Source organism: Pavona decussata, unplaced genomic scaffold (assembly GCF_977016875.1).
Source record: "Pavona decussata unplaced genomic scaffold, jaPavDecu1.1 SCAFFOLD_1000, whole genome shotgun sequence".
Taxonomy (NCBI): Eukaryota; Metazoa; Cnidaria; class Anthozoa; order Scleractinia; family Agariciidae; genus Pavona; species Pavona decussata.
The window spans coordinates 5,092-26,203 of NW_028145965.1; the positions used below are offsets into that span (position 1 = coordinate 5,092).

Below are 21,112 nucleotides of genomic sequence, written 5' to 3' on the forward strand. Positions count from 1 at the left end.
AACTGCAATTTTTGGTTAACTTGAAAAATTTCTAACAAAAATGTGTCCCAACTAGGTTTTTTTTGGAGGATCTTTCGATTGGCAACATTTCTGATTGAAAATGGCGACCTACCAAAATCGTCACACTGCTTCCCCGTCCATATAGGGGTGAGTATTTGACTTTGCCTTGGTCAGAGTCAAGTGAAAACATTAAAAATGGAATCAGCATGCAAGAAAACCTACTATGGAGTAGGTTTTGTGCCTCCCGTGGGAGCAGAGTCATAGAACTGGCCCTGACGGGGGTAGGGTAGGCCCGCCAAAAAGGTGCATTTTTTGGTTAACTTGAAAAATTTCTAACAAAAATGTGTCCCAACTAGGTTTTTTTTGGACGATCTTTCGATTGGCAACATTTCTGATTAAAAATGGCGACTACAAAAATCGTCACACTTCTTCCCCGTCCATATAGGATTGAGTATTTGACTTTGCCTTGGTCAGAGTCAATTCAAAACATTAAAAATGGAATCAGCATGCAAGAAAACCTACTATGGAGTAGGTTTTGTGCCTCTCGTGGGAGCAGAGTCATGGAACTGGCTCTGAAGGGGGTAGGGTAAGCCCGCCAAAAAAGTGCATTTTTTGCTTAACTTGAAAATTTTCTAACAAAACTGTGTCTCAACAAGGTTTTTTTTGAACGATCTTTTGATTGGCAACATTTCTGATGGAAAATGGCGATTGGCAACATTTCTGATTGAAAATGGCGACCTACCAAAATCGTCACACTACTTCCCCGTCCATATAGGGGTAAGCATTTGACTTTGCCTTGGTCAGAGTCAAGTGAAAACATTAAAAATGGAATTAGCATGCAAGAAAAGTTACTATGGAGTAGGTTTTGTGCCTCTCGTGAGAGCAGAGTCATAGAACTGGCCCTGACGGGGGTAGGGTAGGCCCGCCAAAAAAGTGCATTTTTTGGTTAACTTGAAAAATTTCTAACAAAAATGTGTCCCAACTAGGTTTTTTTTGGACGATCTTTCGATTGGAAACATTTCTGATTGAAAATGGCGACGTACCAAAATCGTCACACTGCTTCCCCGTCCATATAGGGTTGACCATTTGACTTTGCCTTGGTCAGAGTCAAGTGAAAACATTAAAATTGGAATCAGCATGCAAGAAAACCTACTATGGAGTAGGATGTGTGCCTCCCGTCGGAGCAGAGTCATACAACTGGCCCTGACGGAGGTAGGGTAGGCCCGCCAAAAAAGTGCATTTTTTGGTTAACTTGAAAAATTTCTAACAAAAATGTGTCTCAACTACGTTTTTTTTGGAGGATTTTTGGATTAGTAACTTTTCTGATTGAAAATGGCAGCTACAAAAATCGTCACACTGCTTCCCCGTCCAGATAAGGGTGAGTATTTGACTTTGCCTTTCTCAGAGTCAAGTGAAAACATTAAAATTGCAATCAGCATGCAAGAAAAGCTACTATGGAGTAGGTTTTGTGCCTCCCGTGGGAGCAGAGTCATAGAACTGGCCCTGACGGGGGTAGGGTAGGCCCGCCAAAAAAGTGCACATTTTGGTTAACTTGAAAAATTTCTCACAAAAATGTGTCCTAACTAGGTTTTTTTTGGACAATCTTTCGATTGGCAATATTTCTGATTGAAAATGGCGATTGGCAACATTTCTGATTGAAAATGGCGACCTACCAAAATCGTCACACTGCTTCCCCGTCCATATAGGGGTGAGTATTTGACTTTGCCTTGGTCAGAGTCAAGTGAAAACATTAAAAATGGAATGAGCATGCAAAAAAACCTACTATGGAGTAGGTTTTGTGCCTCCCGTGGGAGCAGAGTCATAGAACTGGCCCTGACGGGGGTAGGGTAGGCCCGCCAAAAAAGTGCATTTTTTGGTTAACTTGAAAAATTTCTAACAAAAATGTGTCCCAACTAGGTTTTTTTTGGACGATCTTTCGATTGGCAACATTTCTGATTGAAAATGGCGATTGGCAACATTTCTGATTGAAAATGGCGACCTACCAAAATCGTCACACTGCTTCCCCGTCCATATAGGGGTGACTATTGGACTTTGCCTTTGTCATAGTCAAGTGAAAACATTAAAAATGGAATCAGCTTGCAAGAAAACCTACTATGGAGTAGGTTTTGTGCCTCCCGTGGGAGCAGAGTCATAGAAACTACCCTGACAGGGGTAGGGTAGGCCCGCCAAAAAGTGCATTTTTTGGTTAACTTGAAAAATTTCTAACAAAAATGTGTCCCAACTAGGTTTTTTCTGGACGATCTTTCGATTGGCAACATGTCTGATTGAAAATGGCGATTTGCAACTTTTCTGATTGAAAATGGCGACCTACCAAAATTGTCACACTGCTTTTCAGTCCAAATAGGTGTGAGTATTTGACTTTGCCTTGGTCAGAGTCAAGTGAAAACATTAAAAATGGAATCAGCATGCAAGAAAACCTACTATGGAGTAGGTTTTGTGTCTCCCGTGGGAGCAGAGTCATAGAACTGGCCCTTACGGGGGTATCGTAGGCCAGCCAAAAAAGTGCATTTTTTGGTTAACTTGAAAAATTTCTAACAAAAATGTGTCCCAACTAGGTTATTTTTGGACGATCTTTCGATTGGCAACATTTCTGATTAAAAATGGCGATTGGAAACATTTCTGATTGAAAATGGCGACCTACCAAAATCGTCACACTGCTTCCCCGTCCATATAGGGGTGAGTATTTGACTGTGCCTTGGTCAGAGTCAAGTGAAAACATTAAAAATGGAATCAGCATGCAAAAAAACCTACTATGGAGTAGGTTTCGTGCCTCCCGTGGGAGCAGAGTCATAGAACTGGCCCTGACGGGAGTAGGGTAGGCTCGCCAAAAAAGTGCATTTTTTGGTTAACTTGAAAAATTTCTAACTAAAATATGTCCCAACTAGGTTTTTTTTGGACGATCTTTCGATTAGCAACATTTCTGATTGAAAATGGCGATTGGCAACATTTCTGATTGAAAATGGCGACCTACCAAAATCGTCACACTGCTTCCCCGTCCATATAGGAGTGAGTATTTGACTTTGCCTTGGTCAGAGTCAAGTGAAAACATTAAAAATGGAATCAGCATGCAAGAAATCCTACTATGGAGTAAGTTTTGTGCCTCCCGTGGGAGCAGAATCATAGAACTGGCCCTGACGGGGGTAGGGTAGACCCGCCAAAAAAGTGCATTTTTTGGTTAACTTAAAAAATTTCTAACAAAAATGTGTCCCAACTAGGTTTTTTTTGGACGATCTTTCGATTGGTAACATTTCTGATTGAAAATGGCGATTGGCAACTTTTCTGATTGAAAATGGCGACCTACCAAAATCTTCACACTGCTTGCCCCGTCCATATAGGGGTGAGTATTTGACTTTGCCTTAGTCAGAGTCAAGTGAAAACATTAAAAATGGAATCAGCATGCAAGAAACCCTACTATGGAGTAGGTTTTGTGCCTCCCGTGGGAGCAGAGTTATAGAAACTACCCTGACAGGGGTAGGGTAGGCCCGCCAAAAAAGTGCATTTTTTGGTTAACTTGAAAAATTTCTAACAAAAATGTGTCCCAACTAGGTTTTTTTGGACGATCTTTTGATTGGCAACATTTCTGATTGAAAATGGCTATTGGCAACATTTCTCATTGAAAATGGCCACCTTCCAAAATCGTCACATTGCTTCCCCGTCCATATAGGGGTGAGCATTTGACTTTGCCTTGGTCAGAGTCAAGTGAAAACATTAAAAATGGAATCAGCATGCAAGAAATCCTACTATGGAGTAGGTTTTGTGCCTCCCGTGGGAGCAGAGTCATAGAACTGGTCCTGACGGGGGTAGGGTAGGCCAACCAAAAAAGTGCATTGTTGGTTAACTTGAAAAATTTCTAAAGAAAATGTGTCCCAACTAGGTTTTTTTTGGACGATCTTTCGATTGGCAACATTTCTGATTGAAAATGGCGATTGGCAACATTTCTGATTGAAAATGGCGACCTACTAAAATCGTCACACTGCTTCCCCATCCATATAGGGGTGAGTATTTGACTTTGCCTTGGTCAGAGTCAAGTGAAAACATTAAAAATGGAATCAGCATGCAAGAAAACCTACTATGGAGTAGGTTTTGTGCCTTCCGTGGGAGCAGAGTAATAGAACTGGCCCTGACGGGGGTAGGGTAGGCCTGCCAAAAAAGTGCATTTTTTGGTTAACTTGAAAAATTTCTAACAAAAATGTGTCCCAACTAAGTTTTTTTTCGACGATCTTTCGATTGGCAACATTTCTGATTGAAAATGGCGATTGGCAACTTTTCTGATTGAAAATGGCGACCTACCAAAATCGTCACACTGTTTTCCCCGTGCATATAGGGGTGAGTATTTGACTTTGCCTTGGTCAGAGTCAAGTACAAACATAAAAAATGGAATCAGCATGCAAGAAAACCTACTATGGAGTAGGTTTTGTGCCTCCCGTCAGAGCAGAGTCATAGAAACTACCCTGACAGGGGTACGGTAGGCCTGCCAAAAAAGTGCATTTTTTGGTTAACTTGAAAAATTTCTCAGAAAAATGTGTCCCAACTAGGTTTTTTTGGACGATCTTTCGATTGGCAACATTTCTGATTGAAAATGGCGACCTACCAAAATCGTCGCACTGCCTCCCCGTCCATATAGGGGTGAGTACTTCACTTTTCCTTGGTCAGAGTCAAGTGAAAACATTAAAAATGGAATCAGCATGCAAGAAAACCTACTATGGAGTAGGTTTTGTACCTCCCGTGGGAGCAGAGTCATAAAACTGGCCCTGACTGGGGTAGGGTAGGCCCGCCAAAAAAGTGCATTTTTTGGTTAACTTGAAAAATTTCTAACAAAAATGTGTCCCAACTAGGTTTTTTTTGGACGATCTTTCGATTGGCAACATTTCTGATTGAAAATGGCGATTGGCAACATTTCTGATTGAAAATGGTTACCTACCAAAATCGTCACACTGCTTCCCCGTCCATATAGGAGTGAGTATTTCACTTTGCCTTGGTCAGAGTCAAGTGAAAACATTAAAAATGGAATCAGCATGCAAGAAAACCTACTATGGATTAGGTTTTGTGCCTTCCGTGGGAGCAGAGTCATAGAACTGGCCCTTACGGGGGTAGCATAGGCCGGCCAAAAAAGTGCATTGTTTGGTTAACTTGAAAAATTTCTAACAAAAATGTGTCCCAACTAGGTTTTTTTGGACGATCTTTCGATTGGCAACATTTCTGATTGAAAATGGCGATTGGCAACATTTCTGATTGAAAATGGCGACCTACCAAAATCTTCACACTGCTTCCCCGTCCATATAGGGGTGAGTATTTGACTTTGCCTTGGTCAGAGTCAAGTGAAAACATTAAAAATGGAATCAGCATGCAAGAAATCCTACTATGGAGTAGGTTTTGTGCCTCCCGTGGGAGCAGAGTCATAGAACTGGCCCTGACGGGGGTAGGGTAGGCCCGCCAAAAAAGTGCATTTTTTGGTTAACTTGAAAAATTTCTTACAAAAATGTGTCCCAACTAGGTTTTTTTTGGACGATCCTTCGATTGGCAACATTTCTGATTGAAAATGGCGATTGGCAACATTTCTGATTGAAAATGGCGACTTACCAAAATCGTCACACTGCTTCCCCGTCCATATAGGGGTGAGTATTTGACTTTGCCTTGGTCAGAGTCAAGTGAAAACATTAAAAATGGAATCAGCATGCAAGAAAACCTACTATGGAGTAGGTTTTGTGCCTCCCGTGGGAGCAGAGTCATAGAACTGGCCCTTACCGGGCTAGCGTAGGCCGGCCAAAAAAGTGCATTTTTTGGTTAACTTGAAAAATTTCTAACAAAAATGTGTCCCAACTAGGTTTTTTTGGACGATCTTTCGATTGGCAACATTTCTGATTGAAAATGGCGATTGGCAACATTTCTGATTGAAAATGGCGACCTACCAAAATCGTCACACTGCTTCCCCGTCCATATAGGGGTGAGTATTTGACTTTGCCTTGGTCAGAGTCAAGTGAAAACATTAAAAATGGAATCAGCATGCAAGAAATCCTACTATGGAGTAGGTTTCGTGCCTTCCGTGGGAGCAGAGTCATAGAACTGGCCCTGACGGGGGTAGGGTAGGCCCGCCAAAAAAGTGCATTTTTTGGTTAACTTGAAAAATTTCTAACAAAAATGTGTCCCAACTAGGTTTTTTTTGGACGATCTTTCGATTGGCAACATTTCTGATTGAAAATGGCGATTGGCAACATTTCTGACTGAAAATGGCGACCTACAAAAATCGTCACACTGCTTCCCCATCCATATAGGGGTGAGTACTTGACTTTTCTTTGGTCAGAGTCAAGTGAAAGCATTAAAAATGGAATCAGCACGCAAGAAAACCTACTATGGAGTAGGTTTTGTGCCTCCCGTGGGAGCAGAGTCATAGTACTGGCCCTGACGGGGGTAGGATAGGTCCGCCAAAAAAGTGCATTGTTTGGATAACTTGAAAAATTTCTAACAAAAATGTGTCCCAACTAGGTTTTTTTTTGGACGATCTTTCGATTGGCAACATTTCTGATTGAAAATGGCGATTGGCAACTTTTCTGATTGAAAATGGCGACCTACCAAAATCGTCACACTGCTTCCCCGTCGATATAGGGGTGAGTATTTGACTTTGCCTTTGTCAGAGTCAAGTGAAAACATTGAAAATGGAAACAGCATGCACGAAGACCTACTATAGAGTAGGTTTTGTGCCTCCCGTGGGAGCAGAGTCATAGAACTCGCCCTGACGGGGGTAGGGTAGACCCGCCAAAAAAGTGCATTTTTTGGTTAACTTGAAAAATTTCTAACAAAAATGTGTCCCAACTAGGTTTTTTTTGGACGATCTTTCGATTGGTAACATTTCTGATTGAAAATGGCGATTGGCAACATTTCTGATTGAAAATGGCGACCTACAAAAATCGTCACACTGCTTCCCCATCCATATAGGGGTGAGTATTTTACTTTGCCTTGGTCAGAGCCAAGTTAAAACATTAAAAATGGAATCAGCACGCAAGAAAACCTACTATGGAGTAGGTTTTGTGCCTCCCGTGGGAGCAGAGTCATAGTACTGGCCCTGACGGGGGTAGGATAGGTCCGCCAAAAAAAGTGCATTTTTTGGATAACTTGAAAAATTTCTAACAAAAATGTGTACCAACTAGGTTTTTTTTGGACGATCTTTCGATTGGCAACATTTCTGATTGAAAATGGCGATTGGCAACATTTCTGATTGAAAATGGCGACCTACAAAAATCGTCACACTGCTTCCCCATCCATATAGGGGTGAGTATTTTACTTTGCCTTGGTCAGAGCCAAGTTAAAACATTAAAAATGGAATCAGCACGCAAGAAAACCTACTATGGAGTAGGTTTTGTGCCTCCCGTGGGAGCAGAGTCATAGTACTGGCCCTGACGGGGGTAGGATAGGTCCGCCAAAAAAAGTGCATTTTTTGGATAACTTGAAAAATTTCTAACAAAAATGTGTACCAACTAGGTTTTTTTTGGACGATCTTTCGATTGGCAACATTTCTGATTGAAAATGGCGATTGGCAACTTTTCTGATTGAAAATGGCGACCTACCAAAATCGTCACACTGCTTCCCCGTCCATATAGGAGTGAGTTCTTGACTTTTCCTTGGTGAGAGTCAAGTGAAAGCATTGAAAATGGAATCAGCACGCAAGAAAACCTCCGATACATTGTCTCACTTTGCTGGAAATAGATAAATAATTCACCCAGCCTCGTTTCCATGTAAGAAGTGTAGTAGGCCACCTTTAATCCGTTATAATGTAGTTTATTGAATAGTCCTTTTAAGGGTAATGTTATTAAACGCTTCGTCGGTTGCATTTATCGAAGTCTGAGGGAACTGTGTACGACTCCGCAGTGCGCTGTGTTGTTGGTCTCGCGCTGGACGAGAAACACTCAAACCTTCGCTATCTGCAGGAATGAAAGAAAACTCGAACATTGTACGCAGCTCATGACCATGACTTATGGTTCCAAAAAGTATAATCCATCGAGTTGTGTAGTTCCGCGACGAAAACATGACCACAAACTTTCCGAGTTGTGAAGCTCGGCGGCCATTGTGCCACTTGATCATGAATTGTGATCACGATACGACGTTATCGAGCTATGAAGCTCACATTTGCGTTGAACACTTGCACCAAATCAGAGGAGATGAAGCGATCAAATACAACCGAAGCATTGTTCAGTCAAGTAAATCGGGCAGCGGAAGCATTCTTTTGTATTACGCAAGCAATTCACGTCGTGCACAGAGTTCTGTTCCGATTTCCATCAATGATAGCCGCAGATGTAATAATGCTCGTAAGAGTTATGAAAGAGATATCAGTGGTATAGCTGCAAAAATTGGCCGTAGGAGTTGTTCTCCTACTATAATTTTTATATAAAGTTACAGATATAAATGAATAATTATCAAAACATGGACCAGTGCAGCCCATTTTAAGCTACTTGTAACTTTCCACAAGCATGCTGCACTCAGACCAGACACATGCGTGTTTTCAATGTTCTTTTACATGTAATTTGACACTACCAATGTTGTTGTTCCAAAAAAAAACGTTGATTACCACTTTTAAGCTTTTTAATTTTTTCTGATGTATTACATGTACATATTTATACTTTAAGTGTGTTAAGTTAAAAGCATTATTCTGTAATTCACACTTCCAATATATTGCTGTTCAAAGTTGAAATATTACTTTCTTTCACACTACTAATGTTGTTGTTCCAAATATAAATTTAGTTTGAGGCCTTTCCTAAATACTTCATTATACACTACGTGTGAACTGTATTCTTTATTTTCACACTTCTAATATTGTCGTTTCGTTGACACCTTCTAAGAATAGGCCTTATCACGGTTTTCGACGCCATTTTGACGGGTAGGCAAACAGGCTTGAAATAATAGTGTTTGTATGGAAATCCGATGTAAAATAATTTTCATAAAACATCGCTTCTGAAAAATTCGTGAATTGGAAACTTTTGGCACTAGGAAAAGGATTTTAAGAACAAAATTGGAGGGATGTAGCTGTGACAGAAAGCGTCCAGTCGTGTTTTCAACTTTCCATACATTTGTCTGTATAGCGAACCAGCCGTGAACTGCTACTAAAAATAGTTCGCGGGAAAAAATACAGGGAAATGTATGGAAAGTTCAAAACATGACTGGACGCTTTCTGTCACAGCTACATCCCTCCAATTTTTTTTAAAAACCCTTTTCCTAGTGCCAAAAGTTTCCAATTAATGAATTTTTCAGAAGCGATGTTTTATGAAAATTTTTTGACATCGGATTTCCATACAAACACTGTTATTTCAAGCCTGTTTGCCTACCCGTCAAAATGGCGTCGAAAACCATGATAAGGCCTATTCTAATATTTGTTGATTCCATATGTAGTAATATACAATGATTGTGTACACTCGATCTAAACCAATGTTGTTTGAAGAAAAAAATGTCATTTGATGTCTTGTCAAAAAAAATTTCCCCATCTGGTTTTCATTTCATATGTATTGCATAACATAAGTTGTCAACTTAGCAATAATCCCTTTCATTACATGTGTTACGCATGATGCAAAAAATATAGAGGGACCAGCCATGTTGTTAACTTTGTTCTTAAAAGTAATAAAGTTCTTGTTTACACTTCATTCAAAATCAAAGTTTCTCATTTCTTTTCACAAGGATTTGATCTTCCTCCTTTGACCCATCCCCCAGAAATTGAACAAGGGCATCATGGGAAATATAAAAGAATAACAAAAGCTACCCCTCCTCCCACCCTTTCGTCGAACGTATTTTTCTAATCATTGATTACCACTAGTTTTTATCATCAACATGTACGGTACACTTACATATGCTTCCACATTTTCAAAGTACATTTATATTCAAAGTTAATGTGTGTTACAGTGCATTATTCAGTGATTATTATAGTGCGAGTGTGAAAATCGTGAACACCAGAATAATTTCTGGAAAGTTTATTGTGTTGGAAAGGAGAATGAATCAGATGAAACGTGAATAAGCTGCATTGAACCATAATGGTTTTGTGGTTTGTGGGTTGTTCTTGCTGTTTGATTGAGCATCTGATTTTTCAGCTACAGTTTTTTACGTTGCACTGAAAAAATTATCATTAGAAACACTTGTAAATAGATCAGTTAATGTCTGAAAGGTATGCTGTAATTTGGTATAATTTCAGCAAGATGAGACAGCCGCAGCACAAAAAGGTGCGGCTGCAGCGACAAAAGATGTCAAGGAATCTGAGTTTGAAAGAAAGAGGAGGTAAGCAGATGAGCTGATCAAGGGAATCATAGCTGGTGACGTGATCGATGGCACAGCAGGTATTTAATATCTTGTTGCATGTCTTTTTGGTAGTTTATTACTGTTAGTTGCTTTGCTGGGAGGTCTGTCTTTAATGGAGTCCTAAAGGAGTTTCGAATGACATTCTTAAACCTAAATTTCTGAATTTGTGGGATTTGATGAGATATTCAGAAAGGGTAGCATGAAAATTATCCATTTCAGGGCTCGAAATAACGGCCGGTCAACGGACAATGTCCGTAATGATTGGGGAGTTGACCAGTCCACCTTTCGTCTTGCCGGTCATGTTGACCGGTCACATTCGATCGCATTGAAGATGAAATAAATAAAAATGTCCATGCTATTCAGTTGTTTCATTTGTTACCATTTGATCTGAAATCCTCGGTGAAATGCAACTAGAACCGTTGTTTACAATTCGCGCATTGAAACAGACATCGGGGTTCACGCACTTCCAGTCACAAAACTATAAATATTTTTACTTTTATTAGTTAATTTATTAGTTAGTTTATTTTAATACACATAAGCCTATTTTCATTTCGCCGCTGTAATTTATTTTTATTGTTGACTATGAGTGCTTTAAAGTGCTATTAGCTCTACGCAACGACTTTTTTGGAAATATATAACGCCGGTTTTGCTTCATGGGCCCCTGTTTTAAGAGTTATTTATGTTATAAATTTGACCGGACAGAAACGATACATGACCGAGCTAAAATGAATTTTGCCGGTCATCGTGTCCGGAGACTCTCCGGAAATTATTTCGTGCCCTGCCATTTTGCCAAAAAATAGCATTTTTTTTTATTTATTTTTTTTTTGTCTTTTTTATTTCACTTCCAATGAAGAGTTACAGAGAAATAGTTACAAACATAAATACAAGCTAAGAAAATACAATACAATGCAATACAAGACTTAGCTTAAAAAAAATTTAATAGAAAAAAACAGATTGGAAATACCGTATTTTCTTGATTAAACGCCGGACCCCGATTAAACTCCGGCTTTGTATAAACGCTGGGTCAAAACTGCCAATTTTTAAAAAAATGCTGGGGGCGTTTAATTGAGAAAATACGGTACCCAAAGTGCAGCTTACGTTTAATAGAAGGTAGGTTTTAGTTCTATGGCATTTAAAGATTGATTTGTAATTTTGAATTGTGTTTTTCTATGTCAAGTTTGCTTCTCAGAACAGCAAGGAAGGTATCAAAGAAATGAATGAATGAATGAATGAATGAATGAATGAATGAATGAATGAATGAATGAATGAATGAATGAATGAATGAATGAATGAATGAATGAATGAATGAATGAATGAATGAATGAATGAATGTTTATTTCCCACAATTATAAGTAACATAACAAGTACATAGTGCAATTTTGCATTGAAGTCAGGAGGAAGACTAAAGAAACCCTTACGGGCTTTTACAAAGTAGTCCCCCTTTGATTCAAATTACATTTCTAAGCTAAATTAATCAGGATATCAGGTTTGGTGTACAAATAACAGTAATAATAAAAGGTGCAAGTAAAATTATGCAAGTTAACGCCTATATCATAATCATTGAAAGAGAAGGAATTGCTTCATTGTCTTTTTGAAAACATGTATAGAAAGAGATCGTTTTATTTCTAGAGGAGTTTTGTTCCATGTATTAAATAAGGGTCTTCTTCTCTCGAGGCAATGTAAATGTAATATTTTGCAATTATTAAACTGAGGTTCAGGCCAAGTTAGCATTTTATTGCAACATAGTGGTGAGATATTGCCAGTTTTATTCTCTGATATGCTTCTCAATTTGCATTAGTTCTTACCAGTTTAGAAGCAAGACAAAAATCATTATTATAACCATAAGGATTTGCCTGGAGTCTTCAAAGAATAGAAGTGCCAATATCCCACCCCTAAGTTGTAAATTATAAGATGCCAATTTGTTGTTGTTTGTTGCTGTGAAAATGTGGTCATTAGGGACTGGTCATAAAGTACCGGGGGGGGTGGGCTGGAAAAATTCATTTTTACGAAGGCTAGTTTTGTGTGACCCACCCTCATATTTTTGCAGAATAATGCATGGCCCACCCATATTTTTCAGGTAAAAAATGAAATGACCCACCCCTAGTAAATAAAGGTAAGACTATACATAAAACTAGACAAATTAGAGGACAAGTATGATAGAGGAAGGAGCACACATGCACAAAGTCTTGTTTTTGAAGTTTATCATTGCATGAGATCTATTTTTGTTGAAATACCTGAAATGATTTTGAGAAGATAATGTGCATCTAATATGTATCATTAATAACCACATGGAATCATAGTTGTTCATTTTAATGGATGCGAGTGAACTTGCCCTTTTCTTGATAGAATGTGTAGTTCCAGAAAATATCCTTACCCCACCCATGGAGGGAATTCAAGATTCTGGAGGGGATGGTGGTAAGAGAAAGAACAAAATTACAGAGATTGTATGAAAGAAACTTGGAAGTTCCTGGCGGTAGGGCGTCCTTTTATAAATTCCCTCTGTGATGGGGGATGGATATTTTCTGAAACTACACAATTATAATTTGTGCTTTTACTGTTAATACATTTCACAGTTTTACTGGCAAAAGGCACCATTTGATGCAAAACATGTGCAAAAATATTATGTGCCCCACCCCTTTAATGATGCATGGTTTTTGCTAGCCCACCCCTTTTTACATGCATGAAAACAGTGACCCACCCCCCCTTTTTTTCCAGCCCACCCCCCCCTGTACTTTATGACCAGTCCCTTATAACAGGGTGGTCGGATTAACGAGGTTATAAAACTAAGGAAATGACAAGAATTTCAATTCATTCAGGGCATACAAAAGTGGTGGTATTATAACGAAGTGATCATAAGGCAGGGTTCCACTGTATACTAATGAGTATTTTACTGTAGTCCTGGCACTTAACTGTGTTGGATAAATTTTCTTGTCAACAGTATCTCCACTGCTGCAGAAGCAAGGGAAATCTGAATCCCAGCCAGCCCAGGCAAAGATGTAGCAGCAAGACCTTTTGTTCATGTGTAAATTAGAAACAACAGAAAGAAAACAATGTTCATAAATTCTCAGTAATTCAAATTGTACATCCTTTGTACAATTTACTTTTACTTGGCCTTCAATTCCTTTAAGAATGTTGTGCCTCGATGTCTGATCCACTGCTTTGTGCTTCATTTTGTGATAAAAGTTCAAAACGTGCCCATAATCATGGGTATTTATTCCAAATGAAGCGCTAAAAAAGTAAGGAATCTTGTGGCAATGTTTCCTAAAGGAATTGAAGGCAACACGCAAAAAATCTGGAAACTAAAAGCCAAAACAAGAAAGAATGAGCTAAAATGTGCTATAGGTTAGTTATGCTCCAAGTCCAATCCCTTCAATTGAGTGTTAAAAAATTCCATGTTCACTTTGGTCTTGCTTCACTGTGCTCAGTGATTGGCTAAAAAAAAGGTTATATAACTTTGCCAACTAACCAGAAGAAAAACCCAAACCAATTGTCACTTTCTTGCCGTAACATTCTTGCATTTAAATGTGTTAGCAACGGCCCACTGAAACTACCAGTCTTGGCGGGAGAATAAATTAAACTTGGAAAGGGTTTTTAGTGTCATAGAAAACAAACCACCTTGGCAACCAGCTATCGGATGCGATTACTTATTACTCCAACTGGGAAAATTTATTAAGTCTGTATTTTGTGGTTTTCTTTAGTTTTTGTGGATTTGTGCAATTTTGTATGTTTTCTTTATGCTACAACTATACTTGCAAACATCCTTTTTGCTTGACACTGTTAACAATATACCATATTTATTTAATTGACTGTCCATCTTCCATCGATGGAAACCGATGATCGGAAATTCAATCGATAAATCGATATCAATCAATAAAATTAGTTAATTGGTATCGGTCAATCGATGACCAATTGGCAACCACACACAAACCGTTCATCGATTGCTATCGATTGGCTCAGTAACCTTGAACAGACGTCACGCACGCTACCTGTCCAATCATCCGCCATTTTTAGGAAGCCCTGGGGACGAAATTGGTAAAACAAATTCCAACCCAGAATATACCAAACACCAAAACTAAAATGGCTCATCGCTTACTACTAGGATGAAAAAAAGGAACGTCTTTTAGTCTTTTTCTTCATATTTTATTTCTTTTAGACACAATTGGCGCCTTCATAGATTTTTGAGTTTGTATGTATGTGATCAGTCTTTGTGTTCGTTATTATAAGGCTAGGTATTGCTGCTTTATTCATTATTTTGCAACAACTCATGCTGCTGTTGTTGGCAATTTCATTGTTTGCAAAAGTACAACTTCTGTTACCAGAATTTTTCTGTGAAGGCACGATGCAACCACTTTCCGTTTTTTGAAGTCTATAGATTGGCCCATGGAAAAAAACTTTTAATTGGTCAAAAAAAAAAGGAATCCTGTGGACGGGGCATTAACGTTAAAATGTGTTTATAATTACTGTGTACAAAGTTGTGTTTTTTATGCGTCGATTCCGGTTCCGTCAATCTGCAATCAATTTGCAACCAATCGATACCACACGAATCTTCGCCATCGATTGGTCATGGATTATCAATATTAATCGATTAATTGATATCAATTATTGGTATCAATTGATATCTATTGTCATCGATTATTGATTCCATCGAATGGATACCCCGGGGAAAAAAAACATTTCTGTAATACCCCAAGGTGAAGAAAGAGGAGCGTCAGTTTTGTTCCAAAATTGGTTTTAGATACAGTAGTCAATGAACTTTTATATTGTTTGTGACTTGTTTATGTAAGCTTAAATTGCACTTTATTTTGTCTTGTTGAAGCAAAATAAACTTGTTATCCCTTGTTTTGTCATCGTCTAATACATGTAATATCCTAGTCTCCATCGCAGCCATCGTTTGGGCTCGTCACGCTCTCTTGCTAAAAATGTTGGGAAAATAATAAGCACCCACCCTCGAATAAGTGCCCACCACAAACAAGTGCCCACTCTCATTTGCCCAAAATTAAATAAGCACCCAGGGTGGTTAATCGAATAAATACAGTATATGGATTGTATTTGCTTTGTGTTCTGTTGTTTGTTTTTATTTGGTTTTGGTTAGAGCAATTACTTTGGTTTTGTTTTTTCGACACTCAGTTGGAAACAATTTCAAATGCAAAAATTGCATTTAATTAACTCAATCTGATTCTGTTTTTAGTGAGAAGAAAAAATCAGTTGCATTAGGATTATCTCAGCTTGAACAGACAAATATTCCACCAAAGGTTAGTGACCGAACAATAATATTGCAGTTAAATAATCATGGAATTACGAGATAGTTCTGTTACAAATGTTTACAGTTAACAAACATCTTTTCTTTAGAAACCTGTGTTATACAACAAAGAAACACAAACACAAAATGCTGAACAAGAAGAGCCCCCAGGTTAGTTGTCTTTGCCCAAATTTTTTTATCAATGCTCTTGACATTTTAACGTCAGCTTATATTTGTTAAGAATTATTATACATGACCGCAGTCAAGCTGTGGTCAAGTCAACAGTTTCATCTGCAGATTCAAAAGTCAGCATCACCTTGTATGGCATAATAAAAAGCACCTCTAGAAAGTGATATGAATGATCACACTTGAGGATTTCATCCACAGATCCAAAAGATAGAACCACCCTTTATAGCATGATAAACAGCACCACAGGAAAGTACTGTTCTGTAGCTTTCATTTGAATAGACACACTTTAAGGATTTCATCCACAGACTCAAAAGGTTGAAGCATTTTGAACAGCATGTAATTATAAAGTTACATGTGTAACGTTTCCAGAGCAAAGTATTGCCCAATAAAATAAGCTGATTTTGAATGATCATACAAGGTCTAAAGAGATTTCACTTAATTAAACATGAATCAAGGTCTGGGAATACTTCAACTGTGAACTGATAGATTTTAATTGATTTGTTTGTAGATGAATTTGAATCTGCTGCAGTACCAAAAACAAAGGAGACCGAACCACAACCTGAAACTGAAGACAGACAGGAGGAAAGCAGAGAAGAAGGCAAGTGAAAATAAAATTACGACATTAACCACTTGATTTGAGCAGTGTCCCTTCATTACACCCTCAGTGAAGAACTTAACAAATTCTTCCATCTTAAACAGTTCCAGTTATAGAGCTCAGAGAGGAACAAAAGGAACACTTATTGAATTCGGGAGAATTCGTGAAGTTCTTTGACAAAGCCACAAGGCTGATGGAGAGAGTCTTGTGTGAAACAGTGGACTTCACATCTGATTACTCTGGTGATGAAGCAGGGGACACTGAAGGGTGGGTTTGTTGTTTGTGCTTTTAACTTTTTAACCCCTAATATCAAAGAACACAATCTCCTTTTTTTGTTCCCGTACTTTTATTTTAAGAGAACTGGAGAGAAGTTATTGGGTGATGATACTCAAATATTCACCATAAGGGCGTAAAGGGTTCAACGGTATAAGACTTAAATGTATGGGAAAAGGTAAGAGATGAATGGAACCATAGTAAAGTACTGCTCATTTCCCTTTGCTTGAATCATATACCTGCCAACTCTCATGCATTATGTGTGAATCACATGCCTGCAGACTAAAGGCATAGATCTCACGTATCGAGGACAATTTCTCTCACCTGACTCACAAAAATTCAATTCAATTTCCCCAAAAAGGGCACATAATGTTGCTTTTGTGTCTTAACGGTCTGTATCACAACAGCAACATTCGGAAGTCTTCGGACGTAGTTACTAAAACAAGGAATGACCTAGAATGATCTAAAATGACCTAAAATGACCTAAAATGATCTAAAATGACCTAAAATGATCTAAAATGATCTAAAATGACCTAAAATGATCTAAAATGATTTTATTTTTTTAATTTTATAACAAAGGCTAGTGAGCAGCACAACGGAAGACTTCTTGTAGTTGTATACTTTTCGTTTATTTCCGACACGTTTCGTCTCTATCGGGGACTTCTTCAGGGAAATACTGCGGCTTTGACTGATGCAAAGTGTCTAGTTTTTCCCCAGCAACGTGGTTTTGATTGGTGCGAAGTTCCAAGTTTCGCTCAGCAACGTGGTTTTGATTGGTACGAAGTGCCTAGTTTTTCCCCAGCAACGCGGTTTTGATTGGTAGGAAGCGAAGTCCTATGTTTCGCCCAGCAACGTGGTTTTGATTGATGCAGCTATTTTATATGGAACTGACACAGAGTTATCTTTTATTCATGCCCTACCCTTGACTTGTTAACTACGTGTTTATTTAAGGAAATTGATGCACAGATATGCCTTTACATTGTTTACAAAAGCGTTTAATCAGTGTTTACACAAGAATTTAGCCTTGTCGTGTGGCTTTTAATGTGCAACCGGAAAACGAACCCGAAAAAAATTGGTCAGTGCCAATATATTTCGGTCTTTCGGACCGACCACAAAAAAACAGTCGCTCTAGTGCGGTTTGTTTACGCAACTTTGTCATCGAATCGGCTTACGTGCATTACCATCGGCACTTCTCGAGTCTTTTTCGGTCTTTCCAGCAGCTTCCTGCCTTTACTTTGGTAAGCACTCAGTTCTGTAATTCTGTAATTTTATCTTCGTTTCCCTTCATTTAGATCATTTAAGAATATTTCAGAATTATTTTAGATCATTTAGGTCATTTTAGGTCATTTTAGACCATTTTAGGTCATTTTAGATCATTTTAGATCATTTTAGGTCATTTTAGGTCATTTTAGGTCATTTTAGATCATTTTAGGTCATTCCTTGTTTTAGTAACTACGAGTCTTCGGAAGTCTTCTTGCATTTGACTTAGAAAAAGGTGGTAGGTATAGAATGGTCATCCACAGACTAAAAAGGTGGAACCACCTTGTACAGCATAATAGACAAACTTGTATGTACAGTGTACTTGGTCTGTAGCTTTCATTTGAGTTGTCACTCTTTAAAATCTCAGCGCATCTGCTGAAAAATAGTATTAGAATACCCAAAAGCCTAATTATTAAGTGACTGCGTACATCTATCAAGAGTCATTATTTTCAAGTAATTCACTTATTTTGCCCTTTGATCTTTTCATAGAGACATGCAAGCATCTGGTAAACTGTCTTTCAATCGAGACTTCTTTGATGAAAGATGGTCAAGACACAGAACGGTTACTTGCTTGGATTGGTCCACACAGGTGCAGTTTGTTCCTTCCTTCTGCCACCTAATCCTAAAGAATGCAGGCAGCTTGATTTTTAATCCGAGCTCTAACCTGAAGATGAAACTTTCCACGCGTGGCCTCGTTTTCATGAGCAAATTCATGACGTCAAGACAAAATGGCCGCTGAGTGATTAAAGCGAAACAAAGAACTTGATTTGTAGCGTGACGGCCGTTGTTCGTTTCACAGGCTCTCCTCGTGTCAAAGTACCCTTCACATTTTGGTCTCTCGACGGGGTACTTTTGCATTGCCGCCAGAAATATTTGAACACAGTAAACTACATTTTAAATTCAAACTTGACGTACCAATTGGGTTTCTTTTGTGTTGAAATTGGATGAAATTTGCTAAAGTTTTAAACTGCCGAAATGGGGTTTCTTCTAACGGGCGAAGCATTTCCAATTTTCAAGCTTATCTAAATTTACCAGTGCATTATGAAGAAGAGGGATGTGTTTGTATTTTGTAAACATTTCATTAATGGAAGACATCGCGTTTCTTTCTACGAGCGAGATGAAAATGGGTAATTTTTAGTAAGTTTCGTGACCAAAAGGACGCTAATTTGCCGTATTTCAAACTTTGCCCGATTTCGTAAAAAATAACACGCGGACGAAACTTTTAACGTTATTTTTGAAAGTACTCCACTATAGAGATTATATGGGCAAAATATGAAGGAATTCGAAATTTCACGACTGACGCCCGATTTTTGATAATTCCAGAAATCGGCTCTTAAACTCAAGCAAGGGGAGCCGGTACACAGGGTATAGATTGTAACGGAAAAGGTCCGAATGGATAGATATACAAGGGTGTACGGGGGTATGCATAAGTAAACATGGGTATACAGGGGTTTGGGTGGGTACACAAGGGTATACCAAGGTATACAGGGGTACACAAGGGTATACCAGGGTATACAAGGGTATACAAAGGTATACAGGGGTATAATTGAGTGACTCAATTGCACGTTTTGTCCCACCTAAATAAATTATGCAAGAGAAAAGCTACAGGCCTTGACTCTGTGTTAGCAAGACTTCTAAGAGAATGTCCGGATTTAATCTGCGGGTCACTTGCTCTGATATTCAATCAATCGATCGATACTGGTATTTTTCCTGATGAACGGAAGAATGCAAGAATTTCGCCTCTTTTTAAGAAATCAGGAAGTAGGAGTGATCCTTCTAATTATCGACCGATATCGATTATCCCGGTTGTGGCCAAGGTTTTCGAGCGAATTATTTATGATCAGTTGTATCATCACCTAAATGAAAACAACCTTCTCAATAGACACCAATCCGGTTTTCGCTCGCATCATTCTACAGTTACTGCATTGATCGAAGCGACTGATAACTGGTCTTTAAACATCAATCGTGGCTTTATTAATGCCGTTGCTTTCGATACTGTGGACCACTCTATTCTTGTTTGAAAATTACAAGCTTATGGTATCTAGGGTTCCACAAACCAATGGTTCTGCTCTTATTTAAAAAACCGTACCTAAACTTGTCTTGTGAACGGGAATAAATCGTCCAAAATGTTCCTTCGCTGTGGTGTTCCACCGGGAACGATTCTTGGGCCCCTTTTATTTCTATTATATATAAATGATTTGCCTTATTGCCTCCAGCATTCCCAACCAAGGATGTACGCCGATGACACTAGAATTACTTTTGCTGGTAGTGATGTTGATGAAATAAATAGTTGTATTAATCTTGATTTGGAGAGAATTTGTGTGTGGCTTGCAGCCAACAAACTAACTTTAAATATGACAAAGACATAATTCCTTCTGATTGGTTCCAAGCAAAGGCTTCTATATTTTTCAGCGAATCCTACTGCTAATATCAACCAGTTTCCGATAAAACGAGTCTCGACTGTTAAATCCTTATAGGTGTACACATTGATGAAAATCTTACTTGGGAGTGTCGTATCAATGAGCTTCCTAAAATGATTGCTTCTGGTATTAGCGCTATTAGACGCATTAGGTATTCGGTCCCATATAAGACTTTACTTCCATTTACAATTCATTAGTCCAACCTCATCTCGATTACTGCAGTTCGGTGTTGGGATCCTGTTCCCCGGGCCCTGTTCTAAGAGTCTTTTTCAAAAGTTACAAAAATTACAAAATCGAGCAGCACGCGTCTTAACATGTTCAAATTACGATCGTAGTACTGATGAATTGTTGCAGATGGTAAACTGGGTTAAACTGGACCGACAACGCCTTGTCAATAACTCAATAATGATGTACAAGATTGTAAATAATATGGTTCCGGAATATCTTAGTTCACGCTTTGTCTTCCGTTCTGATACTTTAACTTATAACCTAAGAGATAGTGATGGTACGCTTGCTTTCCCACAGCCCCGCACTACTTATTGTAAAAGAAGTCTGCTCACAGCGAAGTTGTACTGTGGAATAGTCTGTCCTTGAATATTCGACGGTCGCTGTCTCTTAATGAATTTAAATCTAGGCTAAAGAATTATGATTTTGACAGTAGTCTTATATAAAGTTTATTTTGTTTTTATACCCCTTTAAACATTAATTAACTTAGGTAGTAAGATTTTAAATTAAATATTGTATAGTCCTGAAGAAAAAAACCGTGTCTAAATAAAGATTTTACCTTTTATCTTACAAAGGCATATAAGGGTATACCAGGGCATAAAGGGGTATACAGGGTAT

General features: G+C 38.5%; 1 protein-coding gene across 1 annotated transcript; it reads left to right on the top strand.

Annotated features, from left to right (window-relative positions):
• Positions 1-8,129: 8,129 nt before the first annotated feature.
• On the top strand, positions 8,130-18,696 carry LOC146448352 (cytoplasmic dynein 1 intermediate chain 1-like). Its single transcript, XM_085102665.1, has 8 exons — positions 8,130-8,213; positions 10,190-10,272; positions 13,277-13,315; positions 15,482-15,545; positions 15,643-15,703; positions 16,230-16,319; positions 16,421-16,583; positions 18,339-18,696. Exons 1-8 carry the CDS (start codon positions 8,130-8,132, stop codon positions 18,586-18,588), a joined length of 834 nt encoding a protein of 277 aa, XP_084958791.1. The 3' UTR covers positions 18,589-18,696.
• The last annotated feature ends 2,416 nt before the right edge of the window (positions 18,697-21,112 follow it).